At 45.1% G+C, this 19304-nt stretch overlaps 1 protein-coding gene across 4 annotated transcripts in view; it reads right to left on the bottom strand.

Moving 5' to 3' along the window:
- RB1CC1 (RB1 inducible coiled-coil 1) overlaps window positions 1-16134 on the bottom strand; it is a 486536-nt gene extending 470402 nt beyond the window's left edge. For 2 of the 4 annotated variants that reach the window (XM_069220165.1, XM_069220164.1), the window contains exons 1-2: window positions 15956-16134; window positions 8223-8344 (exon numbers count right to left, since the gene is read on the bottom strand). In XM_069220165.1, coding sequence (XP_069076266.1) covers window positions 8223-8293 — 71 coding nt within the window. In that variant the 5' untranslated portion in view covers window positions 8294-8344; window positions 15956-16134. Of the gene's footprint in view, window positions 1-8222; window positions 8345-15567; window positions 15733-15955 lie in introns of those variants that run through there. The other 2 variants (XM_069220163.1, XM_069220162.1) reach the window with 1 other exon arrangement.
- Between the last annotated feature and the right edge of the window lie 3170 nt (window positions 16135-19304).

Below are 19304 nucleotides of genomic sequence, written 5' to 3' on the forward strand. Positions count from 1 at the left end.
GAGGGCTCAATTCTGTCACCAAGACAGATGCCCATCCAATTCCAAGAGCTGATGAGCTCATAGACAAATTAGGTGCTGCCAAATTCTTAAGTACCTTTGACTTGACAGCAGGGTACTGGCAAATAAAAATGGCACCTGGAGCAAAAGAGAAAACAGCATTCTCCACACCTGATGGGCATTATCAGTTTACTGTTATGCCCTTTGGTTTAAAGAATGCCCCTGCCACCTTCCAAAGGTTGGTGAATCAAGTCCTTGCTGGCTTGGAGTCCTTTAGCACAGCTTATCTTGATGATATTGCTGTCTTTAGCTCCACCTGGCAGGATCACCTGGTCCACCTGAAGAAGGTTTTGAAGGCTCTGCAATCTGCAGGCCTCTCTATCAAGGCATCCAAATGCCAGATAGGGCAGGGAACTGTGGTTTACTTGGGACACCTTGTAGGTGGAGGCCAAGTTCAGCCACTCCAACCCAAGATCCAGACTATTCTGGACTGGGTAGCTCCAAAAACCCAGACTCAAGTCAGGGCATTCCTTGGCTTGACTGGGTATTACAGGAGGTTTGTGAAGGGATATGGATCCATTGTGACAGCCCTCACTGAACTCACCTCCAAGAAAATGCCCAAGAAAGTGAACTGGACTGTGGAATGCCAACAGGCCTTTGACACCCTGAAACAAGCAATGTGCTCAGCACCAGTTCTCAAAGCTCCAGATTATTCTAAGCAGTTCATTGTGCAGACTGATGCCTCTGAACATGGGATAGGGGCAGTTTTGTCCCAAACAAATGATGATGGCCTTGACCAGCCTGTTGCTTTCATTAGCAGGAGGTTACTCCCCAGGGAGCAGCGTTGGAGTGCCATTGAGAGGGAGGCCTTTGCTGTGGTTTGGTCCCTGAAGAAGCTGAGACCATACCTCTTTGGGACTCACTTCCTAGTTCAAACTGACCACAGACCTCTCAAATGGCTGATGCAAATGAAAGGTGAAAATCCTAAACTGTTGAGGTGGTCCATCTCCCTACAGGGAATGGACTTTATAGTGGAACACAGACCTGGGACTGCCCATGCCAATGCAGATGGCCTTTCCAGGTTCTTCCACTTAGAAAATGAAGACTCTCTTGGGAAAGGTTAGTCTCATCCTCTTTCGTTTGGGGGGGGGGTTGTGTAAGGAAATGCCTCCTTGGCATGGTTGCCCCCTGACTTTTTGCCTTTGCTGATGCTATGTTTACAATTGAAAGTGTGCTGAGGCCTGCTAACCAGGCCCCAGCACCAGTGTTCTTTCCCTAACCTGTACTTTTGTATCCACAATTGGCAGACCCTGGCATCCAGATAAGTCCCTTGTAACTGGTACTTCTAGTACCAAGGGCCCTGATGCCAAGGAAGGTCTCTAAGGGCTGCAGCATGTCTTATGCCACCCTGGAGACCTCTCACTCAGCACAGACACCCTGCTTACCAGCTTGTGTGTGCTAGTGAGGACAAAACAAGTAAGTCGACATGGCACTCCCCTCAGGGTGCCATGCCAGCCTCTCACTGCCTATGCAGTATAGGTAAGACACCCCTCTAGCAGGCCTTACAGCCCTAAGGCAGGGTGCACTATACCATAGGTGAGGGTACCAGTGCATGAGCATGGTACCCCTACAGTGTCTAAACAAAACCTTAGACGTTGTAAGTGCAGGGTAGCCATAAGAGTATATGGTCTGGGAGTTTGTCAAACACGAACTCCACAGCACCATAATGGCTACACTGAAAACTGGGAAGTTTGGTATCAAACTTCTCAGCACAATAAATGCACACTGATGCCAGTGTACATTTCATTGTAAAATACACCCCAGAGGGCACCTTAGAGGTGCCCCCTGAAACTTAACCGACTATCTGTGTAGGCTGACTAGTTTTAGCAGCCTGCCACAAACCGAGACATGTTGCTGGCCCCATGGGGAGAGTGCCTTTGTCACTCTGAGGCCAGTAACAAAGCCTGCACTGGGTGGAGATGCTAACACCTCCCCCAGGCAGGAATTGTCACACCTGGCGGTGAGCCTCAAAGGCTCACCTCCTTTGTGCCAACCCAGCAGGACACTCCAGCTAGTGGAGTTGCCCGCCCCCTCCGGCCAGGCCCCACTTTTGGCGGCAAGGCCGGAGAAAATAATGAGAAAAACAAGGAGGAGTCACTGGCCAGTCAGGACAGCCCCTAAGGTGTCCTGAGCTGAAGTGACTCTAACTTTTAGAAATCCTCCATCTTGCAGATGGAGGATTCCCCCAATAGGGTTAGGATTGTGACCCCCTCCCCTTGGGAGGAGGCACAAAGAGGGTGTACCCACCCTCAGGGCTAGTAGCCATTGGCTACTAACCCCCCAGACCTAAACACGCCCTTAAATTTAGTATTTAAGGGCTACCCTGAATCCTAGAAAATTAGATTCCTGCAACTACAAGAAGAAGGACTGCCTAGCTGAAAACCCCTGCAGAGGAAGACCAGAAGACGACAACTGCCTTGGCTCCAGAAACTCACCGGCCTGTCTCCTGCCTTCCAAAGATCCTGCTCCAGCGACGCCTTCCAAAGGGACCAGCGACCTCGACATCCTCTGAGGACTGCCCCTGCTTCGAAAAGACAAGAAACTCCCGAGGACAGCGGACCTGCTCCAAGAAAAGCTGCAACTTTGTTTCCAGCAGCTTTAAAGAACCCTGCAAGCTCCCCGCAAGAAGCGTGAGACTTGCAACACTGCACCCGGCGACCCCGACTCGGCTGGTGGAGATCCGACACCTCAGGAGGGACCCCAGGACTACTCTGATACTGTGAGTACCAAAACCTGTCCCCCCTGAGCCCCCACAGCGCCGCCTGCAGAGGGAATCCCGAGGCTTCCCCTGACCGCGACTCTTTGAACCTAAAGTCCCGACGCCTGGGAGAGACCCTGCACCCGCAGCCCCCAGGACCTGAAGGACCGGACTTTCACTGGAGAAGTGACCCCCAGGAGTCCCTCTCCCTTGTCCAAGTGGAGGTTTCCCCGAGGAATCCCCCCCTTGCCTGCCTGCAGCGCTGAAGAGATCCCGAGATCTCTCATAGACTAACATTGCAAACCCGACGCTTGTTTCTACACTGCACCCGGCCGCCCCCGCGCTGCTGAGGGTGAAATTTCTGTGTGGACTTGTGTCCCCCCCGGTGCCCTACAAAACCCCCCTGGTCTGCCCTCCGAAGACGCGGGTACTTACCTGCAAGCAGACCGGAACCGGGGCACCCCCTTCTCTCCATTCTAGCCTATGTGTTTTGGGCACCACTTTGAACTCTGCACCTGACCGGCCCTGAGCTGCTGGTGTGGTGACTTTGGGGTTGCTCTGAACCCCCAACGGTGGGCTACCTTGGACCAAGAACTGAACCCTGTAAGTGTCTTACTTACCTGGTAAAACTAACCAAAACTTACCTCCCCTAGGAACTGTGAAAATTGCACTAAGTGTCCACTTTTAAAACAGCTATTTGTCAATAACTTGAAAAGTATACATGCAATTTTGATGATTTGAAGTTCCTAAAGTACTTACCTGCAATACCTTTCGAACGAGATATTACATGTAGAATTTGAACCTGTGGTTCTTAAAATAAACTAAGAAAAATATATTTTTCTATATAAAAACCTATTGGCTGGATTTGTCTCTGAGTGTGTGTACCTCATTTATTGTCTATGTGTATGTACAACAAATGCTTAACACTACTCCTTGGATAAGCCTACTGCTCGACCACACTACCACAAAATAGAGCATTAGTATTATCTATTTTTACCACTATTTTACCTCTAAGGGGAACCCTTGGACTCTGTGCATGCTATTCCTTACTTTGAAGTAGCACATACAGAGCCAACTTCCTACAGTACCTGTTACTGAAAATCGCAAAATGTTGTGCAATAATTTAAGGAACAAGAATTGTAATCGTGGAAAGGTGATTCCCTATGCAACCATTTAACATCCCTGAAGAAAAGTAAAAAATGCTGAATCCCCAAGACAACCATGGACACACATGTTCAAACTACCAGTTTGTAAGAAAAAACAAACACAACTTGTCCAACTAAGTTGATAGAGAAGGACAGTTTTAAAGTCAACCAATAGATCCCTTTACAGGAACACTTCTCAAATCTTAATCTCAAGTGGCTTTGGGCAATATGTACTATTGGATGACTTCATCTGCTGGCATTGTGCTTGTGCAGCATCTGCAAAGTAAGCGGGCCAAATCTAATCACTGTACTGGATGCATAAACTGGCACAGCGCAAATGAGACATTTGCAACAAGTGCAGAAAACTTGCCTCATGAATAAATAATGAGGTAAGGTGCATACTTTGAGTTCCTGTCGAAGGCTACAATGCAGAAATGAAGGCAAAGCAAGGGGTAGAAGACCTTCAACTTGCATTCACAAAGTGATGGTACTACGACATTGTCCCTTAAAGTGGGTTGAGTCACACTACTATTTAAAATAAAAGAGAAGCAGACTGCAAAGCAGACATCAGATTTAGCATGCTGAGGTTCGTGGGACCAGTGTCTACTCCCAAAATGCCCACTGCTGCCACTCACATACAATTTTTATTATTTAGCTGAAACCTTTCACTCTGCAAATGTTTACTTACTGACCAGGATAGTCCATAAACTTTCAAAGGCCTACTTACTAACCAGGGTAGTCTATAAACTTTCAAAGGTGCTGCTTGAATTAAAAGAGAGGGGAGTGGGGGTGGAGACCCTTTGCTGCTGCATTTGTGTCACTATTTGCAAGGAATTGCAGTGTTGAAATTTCCAACTGCTAAGACATTTGCGACTCTAGGTCTTCTTGTTTTAAGATTGAAAAGTCGACCACTTTAGCAATCAAAGGTCCTGGGAGAGTTAAAATGACTTGATATATCAACCCTCTAGCTCACTTTTCCTCAGGTCCTCATTATGAAACTGAGTACTTAGAAACTTTTTAGGATGAACTAAAACACTACTAAATAGAGTGATCATTTATTTTCTTTTTCCAAGGAACAGTACTTTTGTACATCAAGGTCATCCAAGATAAGGGAAGCACCACATTAGACCACTGGAGCCTTAATGTTTACCAATAGACTACTACATAATGGTGTTCATTTTTACTGACCTCAACAGGATGGTAGGCAAAGTAGACCTACTTGTTTTTTGATGATGCCAGAGCAATGGGCTAATGCTCCCCACAGGCCCAAAAGTTGCTCTACTTCCCCCGGTGGGAGATTGGAAGGTAAGTGGCCAGAAAGCCCACTACACCACCACGCAGAGTATTTGGAGGGAGGGTAAAGGCCCTGCTGGTAATGGGCTAATGCTTCCCTCCTCCAGGTCCAAAAGTCTTTCCGCCCCACTTCTTCCCCCATGGGCAGACTGGAGGTTGTTACCTCCAATCTGCAACCAGAGGAGACAGAAAGTCCACTAGACACCATGGAGTTTTTTTTGTTTTGTTTTTTAAATTGTGTGGGTAGCCTGTCCAACAACCCACACACTGGGCCTACCCTCCAACTCTATTATGACCCCAGTAGTCTTTGTGTCCCCCGGGAGACTAAAGTATCAAATCTTTTGATTTTGGATGTTAATTTTTTTTACATATAGGTAGCAGAGTTGGGCTGAGTCCCAGTATCGTCCTACTTCTACGCTGAATGGATGCACTTTTCAGGCTCGAGTTACCTGCTACGAAGGGAAACTACCAAAGACAGGCATTTCTGAACACTAAACACCTTGGGCAGTCCAAGATGGCGAGCCTTGTGTGGATCCCATGAAATTTTCTTACACACAATGAACTCAAGATCTCTAAATCTAGTTACAATTAGCACATTTTCCTTGCATTTCTCTGAAGTAAACTTTCGGAAACTTCAGGGATCCACAACATTCCTACTGCCCTGCCTTCACCCACTTGCCTCAATAAAAATGTTACTCCTTTTGTGTGGCTAGGCCTAGCATCCATGATACAAAAAGCCCTAAAATGCAATTTAGAGAAGTCGCCATTAGGGGTTTCACCAGTGTTTGGACATGGGCGTGGTGGCCACACAGGGAATACTACAAAACTCCGACAAACTCCCCACTCCTCACCCCCCCAAAAAAAGTGGCTCAATGAATGCTGAATATGTTTGTATGAAATATAAGGAGAAAAGGTTTACCCTGGAGAATGCTGTAAGTGTTATGCAATATTAGAAATAAAAGGTTTTTAAAAAAGGGTATCAAGTGTAACATTTTGCACATCTGATACTATTTGTCATTTTGCGCAGACTCACTGAAGAATAAATCAACCTTTCCACGCGGTTATACAAATCAAGATATAAAAGGATTTTTTTTTAAAACACACACACAACAGGTCCAAATCAAATCTTTACCATGTTCAATTCCGTGCCCTGTGGAAGCAGCCCAGAAAGTATCCAGAATAACGTACAATCAGACCCTGTAAATAAACTAGTCCGTGAAATGAATAAGGACTCACCTCTAAAACTAAGTGACATTTTTGTATGATTGGCAATAAACAGCATGACTTAATTTGGGTCAGGGTTCTCAGAATTAGGATCAGAAGTAAACACTAACAAGTAAGTGCATCTGCAATGTCACTCCTTAAGCTAACTCAGTAGTCTGAAAATGGTAAAATGCTAAGGAAAGGCTAGCCAAAAGTTTGGAAAAGAGCCTGCTTGTGCCTCCCTCTTCAGATGATGCAGCAGCATTCTGTCGGAATACAAAAAATTAAGTGTAAAATGTGTTGCCTTATCTACAGATGTGCAGTACACATGCATGAGGAACAGATGTGTTAGTGTAAAAGCTCATAGGCATGCATACAATCTCTAGCACCTTCTACATTTCTACCTTAAAAAGGTTTGACCTAACCACGAGACAGAGGCAGGACAAGATTACTTACGGGACAAGTAAATGTCTTTCTGCCCACTGCATCCACCACCTTGCAGTAAGAGCAATACATTTGCAGCTCCCAGCTACATTCTTTGGTGTCCCATTCCTGGTGATGCTGCAAGACCTTCCTTCACCTTAAAAAGGTGCCGGAATGGCCAAGAAAGTGAGAGAGCTAATATCGACTAAATCAAGTCACCAGTTCCCTGCCTCTGCATCAGCTCCACATCTTGCAGAAGGGATCAAATGTGCCTCAAAGCATTATCATTCAGAAACTAGAGCTGTCTTCAAACTGTACTTGCACCATGCTTGCTAACATCATGAGTTGTAAGGAACCACAATCTGACAAGTACCGATAGGTTAAATAAAATGGTGCAGACTATGACCGCCGCCCGCCATGCGGTTACCGCCGAATGACCGCTCTGCGGTCAGGAGACCGCGGCGGCCATTCTGGCTTTCCCACTGGGCCGGCGGGCGACCGCCAAAAGCCCGCCCGCCGGCCCAGCGGGAAAGCCCCTGCAACAAGGATGCCGGCTCCGAATGGAGCCGGCGGAGTTGCAGGGGTGCGACGGGTGCAGTGGCACCCGTCGCGATTTTCACTGTCTGCTAAGCAGACAGTGAAAATCTTTGTGGGGCCCTGTTAGGGGGCCCCTGCACTGCCCATGCCACTGGCATGGGCAGTGCAGGGGCCCCCAGGGGCCCCACGACACCCGTTCCCGCCATCCTGTTCCTGGTGGTAAGAACCACCAGAAACAGGGTGGCGGGAAGGGGGTCGGAATTCCCATGGAGGATTCCCTGGGCCAGGGGAAAACCGGCGGGAAACCGCTGGTTCCCCTTTTCCGACCGCGGCTTTACGCCGCAGTCAGAATAGCCCAGGAAGCACCGCCAGCCTGTTGGCGGTGCTTCCGCGGTCCCCGGCCCTTGACACCCTATGTATGTTACCTAAAGTGCATGGAAATGGTAACTGAGCAAAGAAGTTGGTGAGCATGCAAAAAATTCCATATGTAACAGCTTCTTACTGATTTGAATCACTGTGCATCCTATCTGCCTCAATAGTCATGTTTACATTTTCACAGGATTCAGACACCTTCAAGTGCGCAATGCTATAAAAACGACTTAGATATTGCAAATGTACCGTTATTCCAGGTCAGACAAGTGATTAATATTAGCCAGGCTTAGACATAATGAAATACATCACAACACCTAAAAATTCCAATGTTAAGGTGGATAAGAACTATAGTGCTTCAGCTGCACAGGTAAAGAAATTAAGATTCTGAATGAAGGACAAGTGAGAAGGCAACAGGTTTCCTCCGTTGAACGCGCACCAAATGAATAACTGAAATTTAGTACACGTAGAAGGGCAAATAAAGACAAGCCTCTTACGTTTGTACTGCCAGCTCTGTGTCAAAAGTAAGGGTCGTTCCGGTGTTTACGAGAAACACATATAACTTCATGATGATGTCTCCAGGATCCGTGCTGCGTGCTTTAGTGTGTTCATTTAGAAACTGCAAAAGGAACAGAACACAATATTTACTGCAAAGGGTTCTGGTTAAATGTTGGAAGATTATCCTGACTTTAATTTAAAAAAACGCGTCAGTCAACATGCTTGTAGGTCTTTTTGTCACATAAAGCTTTTAACATGGGAGACTGCAAACTATAATTACATTAAAATGGGTAAGATTAACAGCTGCAGCATGTGAAGGCGAACAACACTTTCTGGAGGGGACTGAAAGGGGGCGAGGGTTTATATAACACAGAACTAGTATTGACCGAGAGTCGAGGCATTCTATGCATTGCACAGCAGGAAATATGAGACGACAAGATCAAAAGAAAAGTAGCAAGCGGTCATTTACAAAAGAAAGGGAAATAAAATAAAATGTTGATGCTTTGGGGCACGGGCATGCTTTAATGGAAGAAGTAATTACATAAAAATATACATAATCACAATACGATCACAGACTATAGCTATACATAATATACAATCAGCGATTGTTCGTTATTTGGCTATGTGCAAAAAATGCTGTATTCACGCTGAAATTCATCGCTGACGGTGAGATGAGCAGCCATAACCCTGACCCCCAATAACATCACAAGTTACGTCTTTCTTGGTAGTAGTGAATCTGCTATGGTGTCTGAAGTACACAGTGAAGGTAGTGTCTGACTAAATCCAGGCCCTTTGCCCAAAGTCAATTGGGTACAGCCAACGGACAAGTATGATTTTCTGTTGGAGAAAGAGTGTTAACCCCTGGGATTAACTATGAACTCGCTGTACATGGCTGAAGCGCAGTTTCAGTGGCTCTTGGAAAGAAATCCGGCAACCAAAGACGGCTGGCAATATTCCACGGCTTCTGTACATAAATGTTTTACTGGATAAAGGTGCTTCTTTTTCACATTAATTGTAGGAAGTTGGCTCTGTATGCACTATTTCAAAGTAAGGAATAGTATGCACAGAGTCCAAGAAAGTGGACTCATCAAATTCTCATCTCTCATATTCTGAGCTTTTCAAAATGAAATGCATGATGGTTATTTTGGCAAGAACATGCAGCCACTGCACTTAAAGCACTTTGTATCGCAAAATAGAAGCACTCCATATAACATAGTGAATCCGTTTTTTATATAGCTAAGGAGATTGGGAAAGTTTCAAGGGATTAAAGTGTGAGGTTTAGGTCAATCATGTATAACGTAAATAAAATTTAGGCAAGGTTGCTCACCTGCAAAGCATGGAATTCTTACTGAGATCACACGAATAGCATGGCAGGCAGGATGGTGGTGCAGGTCTGAAGGTTGACATCAGCTATTTTATGCCAGTCAAGCTTACTGGTATGAAGCTACAGCTATTGGAAGCATTGTCGGTTTGCTGTATTGATTTCTTAAGGCAACCAGTCCTCACCTGCTGCAGCTCTGGATTTGCTTTTGGAGTGGAGCGCAGACTGCCAGTTTAGCTGTAGGGAGGGGCCGCTATCTGGATTTGACCATGGTACAGCGCACAAATCTTCCCCGTCTTCTCATTAGGCTGGCCTCCTCCTCGCTCCCCTGCAGCAGGTTTTGCTATCTCGCTGGTGTGCTTGCATCAAGGAATGTCCGAGTGGATGTTGGCGCAGAGGAGTGGGTGCATGGTCATCCGGGACATTAGGTTGTCTGCAATGCAGCAAGTTCCCGAGACCTGCACTGTAGCACAGCACAATGTGTTGGCGGCAGAGAGCATTTCTGCAAATCTGGGATCACAGTCAGAAATGGCAACAACATTGCAGGCCACTGGTGTGATTCAGTTTAGACAGTACAACAGAGATAGTAGCCTGGACCTTGTGTGGAAATCCCAGGTGGGGGAAGATGTGTTGCAGAGTTTTCACTTGGAAGGGGGCCGAAATCATTCCGGTATTTGAAAAAAGAAGATGTGAGCAATCATTTTAATTATCATCCCATTAGCTTACTGGATAATCTCCAAATAATCTTTGTGAGAGAAGTACTAAACACATTATTGATGTAGGCAGCCACTGAAGATGTGTTTTCATCCCTGCAGGCAGGTTTCCGGCCTAAGATTAGCACTATTGACTAATTATTCAAGTTTTCGGGATTACAATGGAAATATGTTCTCCTACGACAGCATAAGCTATATGTAGCCTTTGTTGATTTGCGTGCAGCCTTTGATCTGATCCTACGTGATGATCTTTGGAGGGTCTTGAGGAAGAAGGGCGTACCGAGTGATTTCGCAGATATTTTGATTAGATCACACACCAAGAACTATGCTCAGGTACGTTGGGGGGGTGGAAGAGGAAACTGACGCCTACAATCCTTACTGGCCGCTGTGTGCGCCAGGGCTGTGTGCTGGGCCCCATGCTCTTCTCTCTTTACATGAATGACATTGCCGAACACCTTGGGCAGTGTGTCAACAGCTCCCTCACTGTAAAAGGAGGGAAAATTCAAATTCTCCTATTTGTGGACGACTCACTGCTAATCTCTAAATCACCAATGGGGCTTCAAAGTCTATTGACAAGGTTTGAGTTGTTCTGCAAAGAGAGAGGACTGGAGATAAACTGTGCAAAAACAAAATTTATGGTCTTTGGCAAGTGCCCTGCAACCTTGAAAGTGTGTTGTGTTTTGAATACCTAGGTATCACTCTGTTGGACAATTTTTCCTTGAATGGGTGTAGTGTTTTGATTACCTAGGTATCACTGTGTCAGGCAATTTTAAATGGGAGCCTCAAATCTTAAAGAGTTCTTTGACACTGCTGCATAAGTCAAATCTTATTTTGCATTTTTATGGAACAACTACAACCCCTTCTATTTTGCTTGCTCTTGAGGTCTATCGTACAAAGGCCTTGTCTGCCACCACCCATGGAGCTGAAATTTGTGGGTACACTAAATCATACAACTTAGCGGTTGCTGAAAATAACTTTTTTAGGGCGTTAGTAGCTTTCCCAGTAAGTACACCGCTTACCCCCCTGCGCTATGACTTGGGTTGCAACAGGGTGACAGACCATGTCCAGTTAAAATCCCTTCTTTACTGGGTTCGCATCTGGTGTATCCCCGAACTGGCCCCGTAGAGGGCCTGTTTAGGCCATTTATTAAGATAGGATGCAGCCTTAAAAGTTCCCTGGCTGAGTTTCATTTACTCTTGGTGTATGAAGCTGAAGCTCGAAGCACTTTGGGTGCCTTCTGGCCAAATCTGTAACTCAGATAAACAGGCTGTAAAGAAGGCATTTTGGCACCACATCTCAGAGTAGCAACTATCAAGGCCAAGCAGGACCATTTAACTGAAATGTATTTGAGGATCAAATATGTGCAGAGGTTTGAAGACTTACTAGATACTATAACTCCCCCAAGGGCGAAAAGTCTTGACCTATGTTTTAGATACGGTTGTTTACAACTGAATGCTTTTCGTAGTTCTTGGCGCAAAGATGGCACACACGTGTTTTTCCTGCCTGTAACTCTGTGCCTGGGACAGTGAATCATTTTGTTGTTGTATACCCAGGGTATCGAGACACAAGACGGCGCTGGCTTAGGCCCATCTGTCAAGCTCTAGGTATTGGGGATTACCAGGTGGCAATACGCATATTCGCAACACGCAATGAAGAGCACATTTTTTATTCAGTAAGTCACTTTTTGCTTAGTGTCTGGCATAAGCAGGCTAAGATACCCACCCAATTGGGGGTTAGGCAAGGTAATACTACTAGCCTTATCAATGGTGAAGGAATTTTGGTTTCTACTTACTCGTTTTGCATGCACCCCAAAGAATATTTTATTTAAAGAACAGGGCAGGCCAAGAATGAAGGCAAAGCAGTGTTTTAAGAGATTCTAAGTCTAGCATTATCTGTTTGTACTATTAATCTTGATACTATATATAAACTGTCTGTGTACACAGGTTACTGTGGTGGGAACGAGTATTCCTCAATGAGACCCCAAATGAATGATAGTTTACCTTTTTATTAGAATGTTTTTAATTGATCGATTACTCATAATGCATATTGGTTAGAGGGGCAACTCTTGCTGGAATCCTGGATGGATGTTTGTCTTCTTTATTGTATTTTTTTACTCAGCGACAATTTATATACATTCATTGTTTTTACTGAATCTTAATGTAATGGAAGTTGCAACGCTGTTTAAATTTGTATGTGCTTTTATGGCCATAGGTGCCAAAATAAAGATTTGTAACAAGTTTGAGCAGCAGTAGCATATGGACACAAATATTACCTCAACTGCTGACAGTTCCTTTCACTGCTCTGTAATGTGGTACTGTAAATTGGCAGCCAAAGGGTTTGTGCTGAACGGGGTGGGGCATACCTGTCCCAAGGACAACGTTAACCTGAAAACTTGGTGTCTTTGACCCTAAACAATATGTCCTAGGCGTCAGACTATAGGAATTCCACACCTGTGAACAGGGAGTGTGTGCCTATATGCATTAAGGTTATGTATAATGCGGCTTTATGTTGAGGATGTGTGGATTTGTTAGTGGTACAGGACAGAGTGGTGTTTTGTGTGAGAGTGAAGGTGACATTGTGTGGTAGATGGAGTAGAAGGTTGTATAGCTGTGGTTTATGGGGTTTTGCAGTGGTTGTTGAGACACTAAAATGTGGATAGGCTTTGTTTGTAGTAAACAAGTAGCTTGCTTTTGTTGAAAGTGTTATGTTTTAGGGACCTGATGAGTTAAGGTTGTGGGTGGTGAATGGTAAAAAGAGCAGCATTTCTGGCCCTAGACCTGAAGAGGCCTGCTCAGGCAACTGCCCTTAGCCTCAACTCTAACCCTGAGCCCCGACTTCAATAGAAACCCTAGTCCTAAGAACCAACCAGAGCACATATGCAACAACCAGTAAGAAACGTAAATAAAGGGCATGCGACCTTAAGCACAGGCGGGTGGGCAGGGAGCTGCTGTTCAAGTCAGAATCTCCTTGGATAAATACAGACTCAACCCACACTTTGCAGGTCTTGGTCAACCTTGTAGTTAAGGCCCAAATCTAAAGGCACTACAAATACTGCTGTTTGAGCACTTAAAACACTATTTTGTTATAAGCGAGTAACACAGATTAGACAATACAGCAGATTAAGAAGTCTTTTAAACACATTTTGCTTAGCCTTAGAGATTTAGCTTGCTATTTTACATATTAAAAACACAAGCCTTGGCACAGTAGAGGAAAACTAGGAGAGAGAGTTAAAGTCGCTGGTAGAAAAACAGCAGTTTCAAATAGCACAGAAACCAAGAGTTCAATTTAAACAGCCACGGGTAGAGGAAAAAAAAGTTTTAAAGTTTCAAATATACACAGCGCAAGTATGTGTTCTTAACCACCTTTTTTGTCTTTTTGTTCACTGGGCTGTTTAAGTCACAGAGAAGCTGGGTCTACAAAACAGCACCACAAATTAAGGTACACATACATGCACTTGTAGATATCAAATTTTGTGCAGCATCACTCAAATATAACCTGATGGCTGATAAAATCGCAGTACAGTACACCCCAAATAAATCACAGTGCAGGCCATCATCCAACTCTTTAAATGTGTGAGTCTCCACATCTATCTGGAACAATGAACTGCTATTTCTCCCTATATTAGATCTAACAGGTTAACACCTGCTTGGGCTCCCCATATCTTTTGCCCTTGGTATCAGCTGAAGGATGGCCGTGAAGGGGGCTTGTTCAGACACCGGGGTGATGCTTGTAAAGAAATGCCTCTTTTGCATGATCACGGACAATGTTTTGGAGCAATGCTGTTGTTTTGTCAACTCAGAGTGCATTGAGGCCCGACACCTAGATCTCAGTGCCAGGCCTTCAACACTTACAAAACTACAACATGACTCTCACTCTGCCACTGCAGTCTAGAAAAGCAGTTTTAAACTGCTAGTTCCATCTTGCCATTTAAACCAATGGCAAGGCCTACACTTCCCTTAATAATATATGCAAGTGTCTCTCAGGGAAAGCCTCTTAAGCCCCAAGACAGGGAGGTACATATTATTATATGTAGGACATACAGTTTCTTATGTCTTAGCAGTAAAAAAAACAAATTTGTATTTTTACTGTGGATAACCGGGTGGCCCCATTGGCTATAACAGAGTTAATACAGCGTTACACACCGATCCTTCAGCAGTGCTAACTTCTGAATGGGACCACCAAAATGGGTACTTCAGCACATCAAATTAATGAAGGCATTAAACCTAAGCCAAATTTAATGTCACTGTTAAGGAAAACAACTTTTAGAAATGTGTCACTCTGTTGTCCAGTGGCCACTTGTAGCTGCTGGCCACCAGGCAGCCTTCTGCCCTATTAAGGGGTCCTGTGAACGCATCCCCAGCCTTTGAACGAAAGAGGCCTGCTGCAGAGGGAGGCGTTACCACCACTTAGCAGGCAGCCACACGGGGTCTTTGCACAAAAAGAGAGCTTCAAAGGAGAAGCCACCTCTGATAGGCGAATGGCAAGAGCATTTGCTTTTTAACAAAAATATTTGGAAAATCGTGTGGCGAAATAAAGTCTCTCTCCCCGGAGCTTTAAAGAAAATAAAATTAGAACGAAACCTCCCAAGCACCGTTGGAGAGGTTCAGGTGCGCTCAATTCCGTTTGTTTGGTGTAATATGTGACAGTTTTAGAAATATACTAGGGCAGGTTTTACCTGCCAGTCAAATACAGTAATATGTATTACGTTTGTTTATGACAACCAAGTGACACAGCCTGGTGAAACAAGCCACGACAAATGAGGCTGCGTAACTTTTTTTTAAAGTTAGCGTGAAGCGCTCTGCCAGGAATGAATGGCAACGGTCAGGTGGCAGAGTCTGGCAGGATCAATGCTGAGTAATTGTAAAGGACATTCAGGGGCAGCGCTTCCGGGAGTGCAAAAAACAAACCAATAAACAGCGGAGAGGCGGGGAAGTAAGCTATTACACTTACGTCAGGTCAGCTCAGTACTGATAAGGTGTCATGTCTAGCAGAGACGTCAAATCTCACGCCTCCCAAGTAACAATAACACAAGCATATACGAATCAACTATCACAAGGACAGGGTCTCCCACCATAGGACGGAGATTGAGTACGTGGTTTTCCGTACTCCTGTGTTGGACCCGCTAGGTTCCTCTCTTCCAACCCTAGCCATACCATAAACAGCCGGGTGCGGCAACTTAAGAGATCATATAAGCACTGCTGCTCAGGCAGGCTGGGGAGATCAACTAACCTGAAGGCACTAGCGCGGCCCACCAAGAACATTAGGTTTCCCCCTTCATGGTGAGAGTATCACCTCTGGTACGGAACTTACCTGCTGCATATACCGCCGCCCGTCCGCAGACAGGCTTCCCTGCTCTCCGGTAGTTTACGTCTCACTACCCGTAAACCGGCTCCGGGCCCGAGCAGAGTGGAAGACACCCGGGATCGGTGCTGATGAGCGGACATATGCCAACGAGAACCACCCGGGCTGTACAGTGCGTCATGGGCATCGGTGCTGTGGCCCCATGTAGCACTACCTCCACAACATCTGAACTCTGCCCCTAGGGTGCTGCCGCCTTACAGTTTATACTTCTAGGGGCGAGGAGCACGGTCTTTTCGGGTGGCACCACCAGCCTGGCGGGTAGGGTGTCGCGCGGCATACATCAACAGCATTTCATTTGTGAGGTGTCTCTGACAATAAACTGACTCTCACGATTTACCTGCTGCACGCCGGGCCTCCGTCCGTCAGCGAGCTCCCTGACTTCACTGTGATACTCACTCTCACTGCCCCGCCAACAAAGCCCGGGATAGCTGGAAGCCCCATGAACAATAACAATAACAATGTGAACGGAACCAGTCTCGATGAGAGCCAACCGGCCTGTACGGTGCGTCACGTCGTGTCTCCTCCTACAGGTAGTCAACAGTGACGTTTAAGGAAGTGTGCCAGGGAGCCAATCATTCCAGCTGCGTGGTCTGCGGCTGCGTCGCGTGAAGCAGCGAGATAACTTTTTCGATTGTCGTTGATCGATGTGTATGGCACAGGCTTAGTGCCTTTCTTACGCTGATTATTCTTCACATCCGATCTGTGACGGCGAGGGAATGGCGAGTGTAACCGGGGGCCATTCTGCCTCTCAGGCAGCACCCTCATCTGTTGTTGGGGTTACAGAAGCCAACTAAAAGCTTCGCTGGCAGCAACGCCACTGGAGCGGCCAGGGATAAACTGTAAAGCCGCGTTTTTTTAAATTAAGCTTTTTCACTTTCTCACGTGCTTTATCCAACTAATACAGTCTAGTGACCAGCAGCTCATTTGGCAAAGGGTTTGAGGTTTATTAATTCTTTTGGTCTCGCTATGTTTTTCGTTTACTTCAAGGGTACGTATTTTTCTTTGACGTTCCAATGCTAAGTCTTGGAATTTTTAGATTCAGAAGTCACTTAACGCCCATTTACCTCGCCTTCCCTCACCTAAATGCTGCCGTGCGCTGGGCTCAGGTTGCCAGCTTTAAGACCCCCTCTCTTCGAAAGTATCCTGCTTGCCTTCAATGCCAAGACCATTTATACCTTTTCGGGTCTCCGTTTTACGTGTTCTCGCTGTGAATATTTGTTGTTGTCTGTTGCAGGAAGCATTGTATATATTGTCCCATGGGCTATAGGCTTTTAAGTGATGGTTTTCTTATCTATTTCAATGTTCTGCTTTGGATTAGCTGCTTTCCTTCCCATTTTGTGCGTGTCCTGCCAATGAAGCAAATGTCTCTCACCGAAGTTTTTGATCGGATGTATTGTTTCCATACACAGCTAAAATTGGAAATTATTTTTATTCATTGTGACTCTGTAGATCATTTCTCTTTATAACTCAATGGGAATGTCTGGCTGTCGTCTGTGTCTTCTGACTCTTTTACTTTTTTTCCTCTTACGCTTACTTCAGAATCCCACTGATTCGTTTCTTTCCTCCCTTTGCTCCAGATTCCTGGCCTCTTCATGTTATTTATATTTTTCTCCCCCTGTTGTCACAGTGGTAGCAGCTATTGGTTTTGTTCATGCCGGCGACTGCTAGAATCCTCTGGTTTTCTAAAGCCCATAGCAGTGAATGATCATGTTGAAAGTATAGAAAACATTGTTTTCTATGTTTTCGAGGCTTTTTCTTCATTGTATGGTGCAACATGTCTTGCATTGTCACTTCTCACACAACGCGATTAATATCTTGAAAAAATATAAATATATTTTCTTCGAATTTTTTTCAGCCCCCATTTAGAGGGCAAGCAGGGCCTACTAGGCCATAACTGTAGTGGTTGTGGGTTGTTTGTCTCTGATGTCCTACTTTGGCTCTCCAAACTGGGCCAAATACAACCTTTTCCACACTTGACTCTCAGGCTAGTGGGCTGTGCAGTCACATGCTTTTCATGGGGGTGGAGGGGGCTGGAGTACGACAGTCAGCATCCCAATTAAGTGTCTTGCAAAGTGTCTGTTGGAGATGACCTTCTTAAGCATATGTACTTCCAGATTTTAGCCCTATCTGTTATTGTTGGCATGTGCTCCACCATTTAACATGGCTAAATTTATATAACATTAATTGGCATACTTATTTTGTCTATAACTTCCTAGCATAACACATGATCTACCCAGGTCATATTTAACATGCCTCGAATTCCCTAGTATAACATACAAGATGCACAGAGGCCTGTAGGTTAGTAAACTGCAGCACCAGTTGTCATCCAATACAGTGACAATGCAAACAAGACTCCAGGCCTATTATCGTAGACTGGCCACAGTAGTATTTAAATTGCAATTTGACCTGTCATACAGACCCTTTTGACAGGTTTGAACCTACTTTTTAGATAATGTCACCCCTAAGTAGGTGTTGCAGGGTTTGAGATAGGGTGCATTGTCTCTGAAATAAAATCAGAACATGTATCAGGGCGAAGGCCGTCAAACTTCTTTGCTGGCCAGCCAAAAGAGATTAGGAACTTAGACTTGTCTTAAGCATTATAACAGCTGCCAGGCAAACTATTACAGAAACGTGTCTCATTGCACAAGAATTTGCGGACTATTATAAACTAGTATAGGTGGCAGAATGACACAGATCCGTTGTGGAAGACCGAGTGGTGTCCTGACTTGGTGGCTGTCAGTTGGAATCTGGACGCCCCCTTGAGGTTAGATCAGATAACAGAGGTTGTGGGTTCACTGCGCCCAATGTGTTTCTTGCAGAGGTTTTAAGAAAATATGTATCAGATCTGACTACCCCCTATTGACTGTATAAGAGGAGGCCTAGCAACTTGGTACGCTATCCCATGACCTTAGAGATATGACTATAATAGTGATGTTGAAGCTTAGAAAGCCCTCACAGGACTCCAGCTCATATAGGCTGATTTCTGTGATTGATGTAGAAGTCACAGTATTTGTGAAACATTTAGCCAATAGACTAACTGGTGAGATAATTACTTAACTTGATTTTGACAAAAAAAGTTACACGTCACTGTCTGAGAAGACTTTCTAATGCACTGGCAGATTTGGAGCCCTCCTGCGAATGTAGGACACTGCTTTTAATAACTTTGGAAAAAGCTTCAACTCTGTCCATTGGCCCTTTATGAAACACATACTGAAGCACATGAACGTCAGTCTGCTCTTTCGAAGGTACATGCTGGTCATCTATCCAGACCCGTGAGAGCATACAAGGGTGAACAGTGTAATGTTTCCATCCTTCACAATTGAATGAGGCACCAGGCAGAGATGTCCCCTGTCACGTTCTTATCATTATTGAGCTTTTGGTCGAGTGGGTGCATAGAGATGCACAGCTGTGGAGGTGTCATTGGGTGCCTTTCAGGAAAGGCTGAATAGTTTTACCTGCCAACAAGGTGGTGTTCTACATTGGTGACCCAGAGATCTCACTGCCCAGGATGACACAAATGCTGGAAATTTATGGGGACACATCAATCTGACCATCATGTGGAATGAATCCACCTTAGTGGTGGTAAGATTATCGTGCACAGATTAGGATGCAGAATAATCCTAAAAGGGCCACAAACCACTTTAAATATTTTGACATGTTTATTAGTTAACCGACACAGAGAGAAT

Source organism: Pleurodeles waltl, chromosome 2_2, assembly GCF_031143425.1.
Source record: "Pleurodeles waltl isolate 20211129_DDA chromosome 2_2, aPleWal1.hap1.20221129, whole genome shotgun sequence".
Taxonomy (NCBI): domain Eukaryota; kingdom Metazoa; phylum Chordata; class Amphibia; order Caudata; family Salamandridae; genus Pleurodeles; species Pleurodeles waltl.